The 12369-nt window shown below is 42.2% G+C and overlaps 1 protein-coding gene across 1 annotated transcript in view; it reads right to left on the minus strand.

The window, feature by feature from the left end:
• TMC3 (transmembrane channel like 3) overlaps positions 1–12035 on the minus strand; it is a 35808-nt gene extending 23773 nt beyond the window's left edge. Inside the window, exons 1-5 of the mRNA XM_060260281.1 lie at positions 11794–12035; positions 9639–9782; positions 8868–8943; positions 3298–3379; positions 832–938 (exon numbers count right to left, since the gene is read on the minus strand). Coding sequence (XP_060116264.1) covers positions 832–938; positions 3298–3379; positions 8868–8943; positions 9639–9782; positions 11794–12020 — 636 coding nt within the window. The 5' untranslated portion in view covers positions 12021–12035. The remainder of the gene's footprint in view (positions 1–831; positions 939–3297; positions 3380–8867; positions 8944–9638; positions 9783–11793) is intronic.
• Positions 12036–12369: the final 334 nt, after the last annotated feature.

A 12369-nucleotide genomic window follows, 5' to 3' on the forward strand; every position in this document is an offset into this window, starting at 1 on the left:
AACTGAAACTTACATGAACTGAAAGGAGTGTAAACTTGTTCTCTTGCACATTTGCCTTTTTTGGAATTTATAATGATATTAATGATTATATTGTTTAAGAGGCATTTGATTAATCACATATATTTTTGAAATAATTTTTAGTCTTTTTCGTTATTTTTCCCACAGTTTTTTGCGGCTTTATATTAAGTTCCTGTGCTTGACTGGAACAGAGAGACTGGGTGGCCCAGAGACCTGAGACCACCCCTAACACCCAAATCCTGGGAAGATACATAAATGTAAGCCTTTGTCTTCAGTACCCACCAGCTATGCCCCTTTTCTCAGCTGAAGCAGAGAGACTGGGTGGCTCAGAGCCTTGAGAACACACCTGCCTCATGAGGCCCGGCAGGTCAGGAGCTGTGGTGAGCCCAGCGTTGTCAGTGCAGCAGGCTGGGAGTCATGCTGGGCTCAGCAGCAGAGGTGCAGCAGGTTAGGAGGTGCGGTGTGCCCGACAGAGGCACAGCAGTCCAGGAGGCATGCTGAGCCTGTCAGTGGTACAGCAACCTGGGAAGTGTGCTGGGTCCAGCTGTGGAGGCTCAGCAGCCCTGGAACTACTCTGTGCCTGACCAGAGACTCAGTCTGAGTCTCTGCAAGAAAGGAGGGCTATAAATGAAATTAGTTAATAACTACAATTTAATGGGAAAAGAGACCAGTATACAGAGAAAGAAACTGGTGTGGAAAAAAAACAAAAAAACTTACAAGTTTGTTTCTCACAAAGGACACAAAATTGAAACAAACAGTTTTTGAAATTGGGTCTTGCCCTTATACTGACCACACCTTCAAACTCCTGCTTACCTCTGGCAAAATGACAAATGCTCCAGTCATGATGGTGAGGACAATATTGATCCCAAATAACCACCTCAAGAAAATGAAGTAAGAAGCAACTCCAGATCCAAAGTGACCTAAAACCACACAAGAAAATGGAGGGGTGGGGGAGAAATAGCCTGTTGAAGCAGTTGTCCAAGGTTGTTCTGGTCACAACATTTGCAGGAATGCAACATTTGGTCAGATTTACCTGGATACCCGATAAGGGCAAACAGTATCAGCAGGGCTCAGAGAGAGAGAGAGAATGAACCTTGATGGTATTTTTTGAAGTTGTGTTGCTTTTGGGGTATTACCATGCCAGAGAAACAAACTACTAAAGATGGATTGTCCTTTGATAGATATATATTAAGTCACCATAGATTTACTTCATTATGTCTTGACTGAGGTTTCTGTAATATCCAATTTATTTTAATTCTATCAGTCAAAAGGCTGATGGATGGTTTGTCAACTAAGAGCAATTTAAAATTGTAAAAAGTTGTTTCAATGAAACAAGAGCCAAATGTATGTCATTTTAGTAAAATAAAAATTAAAAAAGTGCAAGCACCAGTTGTTTCCCACTCTGGGGTGACGTCGCATCACAATGTTTTTCACGGTAGACTTTTAATGGAGTGGTTTGCCACTGCCTTCCCCAGTCATCTATACTCCCCCCTGCAGCAAGCTGGGTACTCATTTTTCTGACTTCGGAAGGATGAAAGGCTGAGTCAAACTGGAGCTGGCTACCTGAACCCAGCTTCCACTGGGATCGAACTTAGATCGTAAGCAGAGAGCTCAGACTGCAGTACCGCAGCTTTACCACTCTGTGTCACGGGGTTCTCTAAAATAAAACACTGATTAATTTGTATGTTGCGGAAATGCATAAAGAAAATTTCTTTCCTTGAAACTATTGGCTAGACACTGAATGGTCTACATATCTCAATTCTAAACATGTTTACTTGGCGTAGGTTCCATTGAAAGGAATGGAGTTTACCTTGAAGGGCCTGCTGTTTGGGTAGCTGGCTAGGAAATGAGAGATTTCCTAGCTCTGGCACAGAATGTGGTAAGCTCCAGAGCTGTTTTTGTGGAAGCCCAGCAGGAACTCATTTGCATATTAGGCCACACCCTCTGACACTAAGCCAGCTGGAACTGTGTTCCTGTGTGCTCCTGCTAAAAATAAAAAGGCCCTAGTACAGGAGTGTCAAACATGCGGCCTGTGGGCTGGATGAGGCCCACAGAGGGCTCCAATCAGGCCCTCCAGCAACTGGCTGTCATTTGCTTCATTTTCCCTTTTTTCGGTTGCCATTTTGTGTTTCTCTCCTGACAGGCCAGAGCAGCAAAGCAGCCTTTCCTCTCCCCCCTCCTTTTTCCCAAAGGGAGGAGCAGCCTCAGCCAATTAATCAATTAATCACTCTGCAGAGCTACTGAGACAAGCCTCTCTTCCTTCTAATAAATGGGGGAGGCCCCTCCCCATGCCCCAGGGAAGGAAAGAAAGAGCCAGAGAGAGAGAGAGAGAGAGAGAGAGAGAGAGAGAGAGAGAGAGAGAGAGAGTTTTGTTGGGCTTGTAACTGGGTTCCCCTCCTCTTTTTTACTATACTCATGCCCTCCAGTCTTTCTCAATAGGAAAGCATGTGAACTATTTGGAAGAGAAATATCAGCATTAGGCTTAGAGTGTTTTCCATCCCAGGTTTACCCAGCAAATTTTCCTTATTTTTTTCTTTCACATTTTCCTTTGATTGGGGGTCTTGAATTTAGACTTCCCAGATAGGCTGACACTGACCACTGTACATGGCTGTTTTTCTGTTCTTGTAGTTGTTTTTTGGAGGGAAGTTGTATGTTTTTTTAGTTGCAGTCATTTTTCTGAGGAAAATTAGTTCTGTAGACAAGCACATAGCCCTCAGTCTGTGCCATGGTGCCTTCACATGTTCTTGACTAGTACTTGAAGCAACTTCTGTACAAAAGCTCACAATGCCCAGCTGCTTCATGTTCCTCTGGGTCTTAGGCTCAAAGCACTGACCATGAGATGTCTGTAATGAATGTCAATGAATCAAAAGTAGGTTTGCAGCTTACAGATGTGCACACCTGAACAGCACATATTCAAGACTGGTACAGCAAAGACATTGTCTGCAGTTTTTAATGCAATAATTCATAGCAAGAGGCAACATTTATCAGAGACTGTAAAACAAAATATTGCAAGCGGGCTAATATTTTAAGCATGTTTAATTGTGTGTCTGTGTCCTTTATAAAGTTTATATGTCCGTTACCTGGCATTACATTTTATGATACACAGGGCTCGGCCCAAGGAGGTCTCATTTATGTCAAATCTGGCCCTCATAATAAATGAGTTCGACACCCCTGCCCTAGCAAGTTCACAGCATTCCACCTAGCCTACAGTGAGCCCCTGCTTCCTTGCGGTTCTCCGTTACATGGCACACTTGTGTCTTCTTAATTCATTTTACTTACTTTCTATTTTCTTTATCCTCATTTCCCAAGGAATAAAGATGACCATAAAGTTATATGCAAGCCGAACAAACTTTCGCCATAGCTAGAGGGGGAAAAATTAGAAACAACTTAGTAGTACATGAAATTAAGATAATCTGCTCATATAAAGGTAAAGGTAGTTGCCTGTGTAAACACCAGCCATTTCAGACTTGGGTAACATTGCATCACGACATTTTCATGGCAGACTTTTTACGGGGTGGTTTGCCATTGCCTTCCCCAGTCATCTACACTTTACCCTCAGCAAGCTGAGTACTAATTTTACCGACCATGGAAGGATGGAAGGCTGAGTCAACCTTGAGCCAACTACCTGAACCCAGCTTCCACCAGGATCGAACTCAAGTTGTGAGCAGAGCTTGGACTGCAGTACTGCAGCTTACCACTCTGCGCCACGGGGCTCATACTCTGCTCATATAGAATCATAGAATTATAGAGCTGGAAGGGGCCTCCTGGGTCATCTAGTACAAGCCTCTGAACAATGCAGAAATTCACAAATACCTCCCCCTAAGTTCACAGAATCAGCATTGCTGTCAAATGGCCATCTAGCCTCTGTTTAAAACCTCCAAAGAAAGAGAGCCCTTCACCAAGGAAGCCTGCTCCATTGTTGAACCACTCTAGCGGTCAAGGAAATCCTTCCTAATGTTTAGCCAAAAACTCTTGATTTAATTTCAACCTCTTGGTTCTGATCTGACCTTCTGGGGAAACAGAAAACAATTCTGCACCATCCTCTATATGACAGCCCTTCAAGTACTTGAAGGTGGTGATCATATCACTTCTAAGTCATCTTCTCTCCAGGCTAAATATACCCAGCTCCTTCAGTCTTTCCTTGTAGGACTTGGTCTCCAGACCTCTTACCATCTTCATTGCCCTCCTCTGGGCATGTTCCATCTTGTCTATATCCTTCTTAAATTGTGGTACCCAAAACTGAACCAAATAGTCTAGGTGAGTTCTAACCAGAGCAGAGTAAAATGATACCATCACTTCATGTGATCTGGACACTATACTTCTGTTGATATAACCCAAAATCACATTTGCCTTTTTAGCTACCACATCACTCCACTGACTCATATTCAGTGTATGTAAGATCCCTAGATCCTTTTCACACACACTACTGCCAAGACAAGTCTCCCACATCCTATAATGATGCATTGGATTTTTCCTATCTCAATGCAGAACTTTACATTTATCCCTGTTAAAATTCATTTTACTTATTTTAGCTCAGTTTTCTAGTCTTTCAAGATCATCTTGAATTGTGACTCTGTCTTCTACTGTATTTGCTATCCCTCCTAATTTAGTTTCATCTGGAAATTTAATAAACATTCCCTCTATTCCTTCATCCAAATAATTTATAAAGATGTTGAACACAACAGGTCCCAGGACAGATCCCTGAGGCACTCCACTTGTCACTCCTCTCCAAGAGGATGAGGAATCATTCACATGCACTTTTTGGGTGCAATCTGTCAACCAGTTACAGATCCACTTAACAGCAATAGGATCCAAACCACATTTTACCAATTTGTCAACAAGAGTATTATGTGAACCTTTATTAAAAGCTTTACTGCAATCAAGATAAACTATGTCTACAGCATTCCACTGATCCAGCAAGGTAGTAACTTTCTAAAAAAGAGAGAGATAAGGTTAGTCTGCCATGACCTGTTCTTGAGAAACCCATGCTGGCTCTTAGTGATCACAGCTTTCTTTTCTAAATGTTCCAAGAGGATGAGGAATAATTCACAAGCACTCTTTGGGTGTGACCTGTTTGATTATTTGTTCCAAAACTTTGCCAGGTATAGACATCAAGCTGACAGGTCAGTAGTTACCCGAGTAATCTTTTTTCTCCTTCTTGAAGATGGAGACAATATTTGCTCACCTCCAGTCTTCTGGCATCTAACCTCTTCTTCAAGAATTCTCAAAAATAATGGCCAGACACTCAGAAATTACATCCATGAGTTCTTTTAAATGATGGATCATTTTAAGTTCTATTGAGTATCTTTTTTTCTATATTATGAATATAATTTAAAAAAATACATTTTCCACTGATATGTAGTTTGTAGGGAATGGAGGGAATATGGAATATGACTATAGTCTACAACAAGGATTATTATAAATATCATCTGCTTTTACTGTACGGTCCTCGTAATCCATTTTCTTTATAGCATAACTTTGCCTTAGATAGCTTGTCAAATTTTTCACTGATTCCATAATCTCCTATTGCATTGTGTACTGGTTGTCTCAAGCTGTCTAACGGCTTTGTTTTATGTCCTGAAACCTGTCTTGAGTCTCTGCCTTATCACCCACCTTTCTCATTAAGGTAAGTAAATTGAGATAGTGAATTAAGCAAGCAAGCAAATAGTAGATGGTACCCTCTTCCCCCACCTGTGAATGTAGCTGGCAGTCAGAATTATAATTATTTCTTAGTCGCCATCGGATTGTTAAAATGTTTTGGTAATTTGATCTTAACTGGTTTTTATCTTGTTGCTGTTTTATACATACTGTTCATCATCCACAGTTGTGCAGTAGCAGGGATTGGATGATTTATAAATAAATTAAACAAATAAATCACTGTTATAAATTTTTGTAAGTTAAGATGCTGCTTGGTTTTTCTGATGTAAAATATTATATATGTTAATGTTTTTTTCCCCAAATGTAGATTAAAAAACACAAAACATATAGCAAGATGTATACAGGGAATATGTTTAACGGCCTGCATAATTATTTGCAAAAATCAGGTTGGGGAGGGGGTATTGCTTTGATCAGGAAAAGAGCCCTGGGAAAGGCAGGGTTAACTTTTTGCCCATGATTCCCCCCCCCACTCCCCCCCCCCCCCCACTTCAAGCCTTGGGAGGAGGAAAAAAGACAGGCAAAATACAATATAGCAAAAGGGAGAGATTTTTGTACAGAGAAACCATTCCAGGGGACAAACATTTTCAGAGCAATCCTCAGCAGGGCTACTAAGAATCCTGCTCTTATCTTCATAATGGGACTTACTCTCAGGAGAGTTGTTTTTGGACTGCAGTTCATCCCACAGCCCTGAAATCCATCAGATATGCCTCTTCAGATGAAACCTCCACATTTGGTGAAATTTCAGTGGTGACTCTAATCTTACTTTTTGAGGCTCAGGTTATGCAACAACAGGGGGAACACTAGGGATGAGCACAAGCCAGGGAAAATGGTGGTTCACATTGGTTTATAATTTATGGGCAAAAAACCATGGGCAAAAAACGCTTGGGGCTCTTTAGCTTGGAGAAACGTTGACTGCGGGGTGACATGATAGAGGTTTACAGGATTATGCACGGGATGGAGAAAGCAGAGAAAGAAGTTCTTTTCTCCCTTTCTCACAGTACAAGAACTTGTGGGCATTCGATGAAATTGCTGAGCAGTCGGGTTAAAACAGAAGTACTTCTTCACCCAAAGGGTGATTAACCTGTGGAATTCATTGTCACAGGAGGTGGCGGCGGCTACAAGCTTAACCAGCTTTAAGAGGAGATTGAATAAAAATATGGAGCAGAGGTTCATCAGTAGCTATTAGCCACAGTGTGTGTGTGTATACATGTATATATTTGGCCACTGTGTGACACAGAGTGTTGGACTGGATGGGCCATTGCCTGATCCAACATGGCTTCTCTTATGTTCTTATGTTATGTTCTTATTTGATTGAACAAACCATGAACTTACACAAACTTGTCCGTTTTCAGAACTGGTTCATGGTTTGTTTGATTTGGAAGCTGATAGAACAGCCCCCTCATGAGATAGAGATGACAAACTCACAGGGAGTCTTAAGCAGGGTATCCTCCACCCATCCTCCAGGTTTGATGAAGACTGGATTTGGGATGTCTAAGTTTTAGCCCCCCACCCCCCCATCCCAGCTGGTGCCTTCAGAAAGCTCAGCTCTAGCTTTAGGTTTGGTCCCTGAAACCACAGCAAGGAACACCTTCCCAGCTGTCAGAGGTGTTTAAAAATTTTCCCCACTACGTGGGGGAAAAAAAGGAGTCCCTAAATCAACCACGCAGCAAACAATTCTTCTTCTGCTGTCACAACCACTAATTCTTCTCTCTTCGTGCTGCAAAGTGAAAGCAACTGAGTCGGGGGTGTGGTATATAATCTACTTCCATAGAGCAGATGGGAGCTCTGTGGTTGGCTCCCAGAGCTGCCAATCAAGCTTTGGACAACTGCTTTACGTGTTTTTAGGATTCTCCACAAGTCCACCTCCCACATTGCCTAGGAATTTATTTGAATTGGCACCAGACTATTTAGAGAATGAACTGCAAACACGAACCACCTGAACCTCCACAGAAAAAAAGGTGGTTTGATTTTGGGTTCAGGAATGATGCAACCAAATGAACTGGTTCAAAACAAACCATGAACTGGCCCAGTTTGTGCTTGAACTACAGTTCATTTTCCAATTTGTGCCCATCCCCAATATACACACAATATCTTCTCTGAATGGCTATTATTTCATACACAGCCAATCTCTTCCAAACCAAATTTTCATTAATGCGTGAATGATCAATCCAAAGGGTCCGAGTAAAATTGATTTTGTGCTGCTACTGGAGCTTTATTGCTATAAGTGGAAGTATTTTAATTAAACAAAGAATTAACAGATGGTACAAATGGCGCCCACGCTTCTGTTGCAATCAGATCCCTCTGCTTATGTATTGTATGTGTTATAGTACAAGGAAGTACGTGAGATGGATGCCAAAACAGAATAGCTTGAAGCAGCAATGCTGTAGGGTTTTTTGTTAAAAGAATGAATGAATGGTGCAATGGTATATCATTCTCAACAAGCAAAATAATATCAATTGTAATTACAATTTGATTTACTAAAATGTAAAGGTCCCCTTTTAAATTTTGAGTGGACTTGTTTGAAATTTAAAAAATTGGAAGTTATTTTGTCACTGAGAGAAATAATGGGACTTAAAACCTAGTAATAATTTTTTATCATCTGTGTTACGCTAAGCACTGAAGTATAGGGGAATTAATTGCTTAAGGGTTTCCTGTGGCCAGCCTAAGCTAATTCTTGGAAACAAGAAAAGTAGCCTACCTATAACAGTTTATCTGAACTTTGGGTTAATGCATGAGTGTCACCCTTAAACGAGGCTTTTGTCAAGGAAGGAAGGCAGAGACTAGTGTGATCCTAAGGAGAATTATACCCTTCTAAGCCCATCGACTTCAGTCGACTTTAAAGAGCGTAACTGCTTATGACTGCACTGTAAAATCTGCAGCCACATTTCGACATTTGTCAGTTCGCTCCCACCCCCCTCCCTTCCTCCTCCTGTGGGATCTCATACCATCATCAGCTGTGCAATTGGTTTAAAACATGTGTGTGTGCAAAAAAGCTTCACCCACTGAAACTCAGCCTGCTACAATGATCAAAGGCATCAGGATCCTTTCAGAAACATCAGGCAGCCCACAGGCTGCTGACAACTTCTCCACACAGCCTGCAACACTAGAACACCTTTCCTTTGTCAAACAGAAATCCACAGTCGTTTTCACCCAAGTTTAGCTCCAGAGCCTTGAACAAAATGGAAACTGACCTCTGCTCCAGCCGCCTGGTAGCCTCTAGTCCGAGTCAACCGACCTTCATACTTGAGCACAATCTCTTTCGCTTGTCTGACAAAGGAGATGAGAACTTCATTTTTTGTGACCAAAAACTTATTATGTTCTGAACTCCTGCCATTCCCCTCTATAAATCACATCTAACTAACTTGCCAACTAGCCTGAATTACTGCCACACCATTCAGACTGCCCAGTGGTTCTGTCCCTTTCCTTCCCCTCTGTTTCAGCGGGAGCTTTACTGCCATGCAAAACTCACCAGTGTTTTCCCTTTAGGAAAAGAAAAAAGAAAAGCAAGAAAACATCACATTGGGTGTTAAAAATGCAAACAATCAGTAATTTCTAATGATTTAGAAATCTGGAACACCCCCGCCCCCCAAAAACCCGTTCCTTTGGGGCTTGAATAGAGTCTTCCCATTAGGTAAGGTCATATGGGAGGCAACTTTTGGGGAACACTAGGAAGTATTTCCCACCAGGGAGGAAGATATTTGCATTTTCTATACCAGCAACTAAGTGTCTTGGTTCTTGATGTGATTCACTTACCAGAGGGGTTCAAATTAAATCCAGGCTAGGAATACTAAGATTTACTGTGGAATTCACTAGCTACCCTGCCACAGCTCTAACCACTGGGCCACCACTATTCCACCATCACAGCTGCTTCCTCCCCCTCCCCCGCAAGTAGAAATAATTTAAATTCACCCTCCTGGAAAACTCACAAGGCCTTCAAAGTGAGGCTTTAGAACACCCATTACCTCAGCGCCCTCAGTTTCTGTCTCATGGGCCATGGTCTGCAACGGATATTGTACATGATCTCCTTTTGAAACTGTATGTTCTGGAAGATCTGCTCCGGGTCATTGCTGTCCACTTTTTCATCCCCATTATCTTCATCTGAGTTACTAAATACAGCCGGCATCCCCAAGGCAAACACAAGCAAGGCAAGTTATTTCCATTAGAAAAAACAACTCATTGAACGATTTCACAGTGATCCTGACACTGCTCACTCAGAGAACTGCTAGCTACTTCAGTTCTTGTGGCTCTGACACCATTTATACCCCACTTTTCTTCTCAGGGGAAAGCAAATTTTAAACAATGACCATGCCTGTCAAAAAATGAGAGCCCTGTACAGCCTGATATACCCAGCAATAAATCCCACTGAGTGTTATGAGTCTTGCTTCCACAGGATCGCAACCTATAGAGTGAATTAAATCACTAATGGAGATCATTGTATTGCCTAAAAGTTGCAATCATTGCTCATTTCAGCTATTTTCTGAAGCAGACAACATCTAGAAAAATAGCAGTACATTCTAAGCAGAATTATACATTTCGAAGCCCATCAGCGAGTAGCTTTAAAAGGGCGTAAATCTGCTTAGGACTGTGCTGCCAGTGACATACAGCATAGAAACACAGAGTTGGAAGGGTCCTCTAGGTTCATCTAGTCCAACCCCCTGCACAATGCAGGGAACTCACAAACACCTCCCTCTAAATTCACCGGATCTTCATTGCTGTCAGATGGCCATCTAGCCTCTGTTTAAAAACCTCCAAGGAAGGAGAGCCCACCACCTCCCGAGGAAGCCTGTTCCACTGAGGAATCACCAACTGTCCCAGGACAGATCCTTGAGGCACGCCACTTGTCACTCCTCTCCAAGAGGATGAGGAACCATTCACAAGGACTCTTTGGGTGCAATCTGTCAGCCAGTTACAGATCCACCTAACGGTAACAGGATCCAAACCACATTTTACCAACTTGTCAACAAGGATAGTATGTGGAACCTTATCAAAAGCCTTACTGAAATCAAGATAAACGATGTCTACAGCATTCCACTGATCCAGCAAGGTAGTTACTTTCTCAAAAAAAGAGATCAAGTTAGTCTGACATGACTTATTCTTGAGAAAACCATGCTGGCTCTTAGTAATCACATCCATTCTTTCTAAATGTTCCAGGACCAACTGTTTGATGATTTGTTCTAAAACTTTTCCAGGTGTAGACGTCAAGATCGGTAGTTACCCAGATCCTCTTTTTTCCCCTTCCTGAAGATGGGGACAACATTCGCCCGCCTCCAATCTTCAGGCACCTCTCCTGTTCTCCAAGAATTTTCAAAAATAATAGCCGGAGGCTCAGAAATTACATCCGCAAGCTCTTTTAGAACCCTTGGATGCAATTCATCTGGACAGGAGCTGGACAGTGGCCACATTTGCAGGTGTGTGTGTGTAGATGTATAAATTAACTGGAAAAACACCAACCCCCCCCCCCTCACTATCTATCCCACCAGCTTACTGATCAGCTAAAATGAAAGTAGAAAAACTCTGAAATCTATTGCACTAAACTGCAGGTAAAACATTGGAATTTGGGGGGAAAGCACATCTCAAAGCTTACAAAAGTATTGTTTTCAATTAAGGGTCATGCTAACTTTTCTTGCTTATAAGAACAAAAGGAATCTCAAAACCAGTCTTCGACTAGGGGCTGTAACAGATCTGATGCTGGGAATTCCAAAAACAGAGTTTCTGATTTTCTTCGTGAGGGTTCTGGTGTGGATTGGGACCAGTGAATTTAATACCCCTCCCCTCCCACACACACTTTTGTGCTGTTTCACTGATCTGAAGTGGCCCTGGTGTTGATATGGGTATGTGGGGCAATACAGGTGTTGATATGGGTATGTGGGGCAAGAGACAGATTAAGCATAGGGTGATGACTGCTAACGAAGTTCGGGGCCCTGTATTTGTAAATTATGTACAAGATGCAATTTTAGCAACTTGTCACATCAGGGTTGGAAAAGCTGCACTTACTCAGATTCCTTCTTCTTTACAGCTCTGAAAGTGACAGGAACCCCCTCCCTCATTCATATTTGCCCCCCCCCCCATACTTTTATCCTATCTGTAAGACAAAGACAAAGAAAGAAAACTGCTCACCTGTGGGGTGGCTCTGGATAGGCAAAGATGCTGGCATGGCGCTTCACACTTTTATACCTCTTGCAGGGCTTGGCATTTTTCACTCCAGCGGAACCATTTCCTGAGGACATTTTCAGAGTTTCAGGAGTTGCTGCATTCAAAGGGGAAGCAGCATCTGTCAGGAACGTGGGGAAGATTGTTAAGAAGCTGAGGGATGCGGAGGTAGTTTCTGATGTCTCTTCTTGCATGCATCTGGTGCTCCTAATAGAGGGGAAGACCAGAAAGCTGGAGAATAGGTACATACTCTTAAAGGCACAGTACACCAGCTGCTGCAGTCACAGCCCCAAGGCTGGGTGTCTCCTGCATGTACAGAAACAAACCAGCTTGAAAAGTGAGGAGACCTCAGTCCCTGGCAACACAAACGATGAGCTTTGCAACACCCAAACAAAGAAAGCAGGAGTTTTTTGCAGAAAATGCAAACACACCAGAAATGATAATAATAAAAAGAGCCAACTGCTATTTGCTCTGTACATTGTACATTGTTATTTTAATTGCTGCTTTGTTGGCAGATATTTATACTTTAATGCTGGGTATTTT

Source organism: Heteronotia binoei, chromosome 19, assembly GCF_032191835.1.
Source record: "Heteronotia binoei isolate CCM8104 ecotype False Entrance Well chromosome 19, APGP_CSIRO_Hbin_v1, whole genome shotgun sequence".
NCBI lineage: Eukaryota > Metazoa > Chordata > Lepidosauria > Squamata > Gekkonidae > Heteronotia > Heteronotia binoei.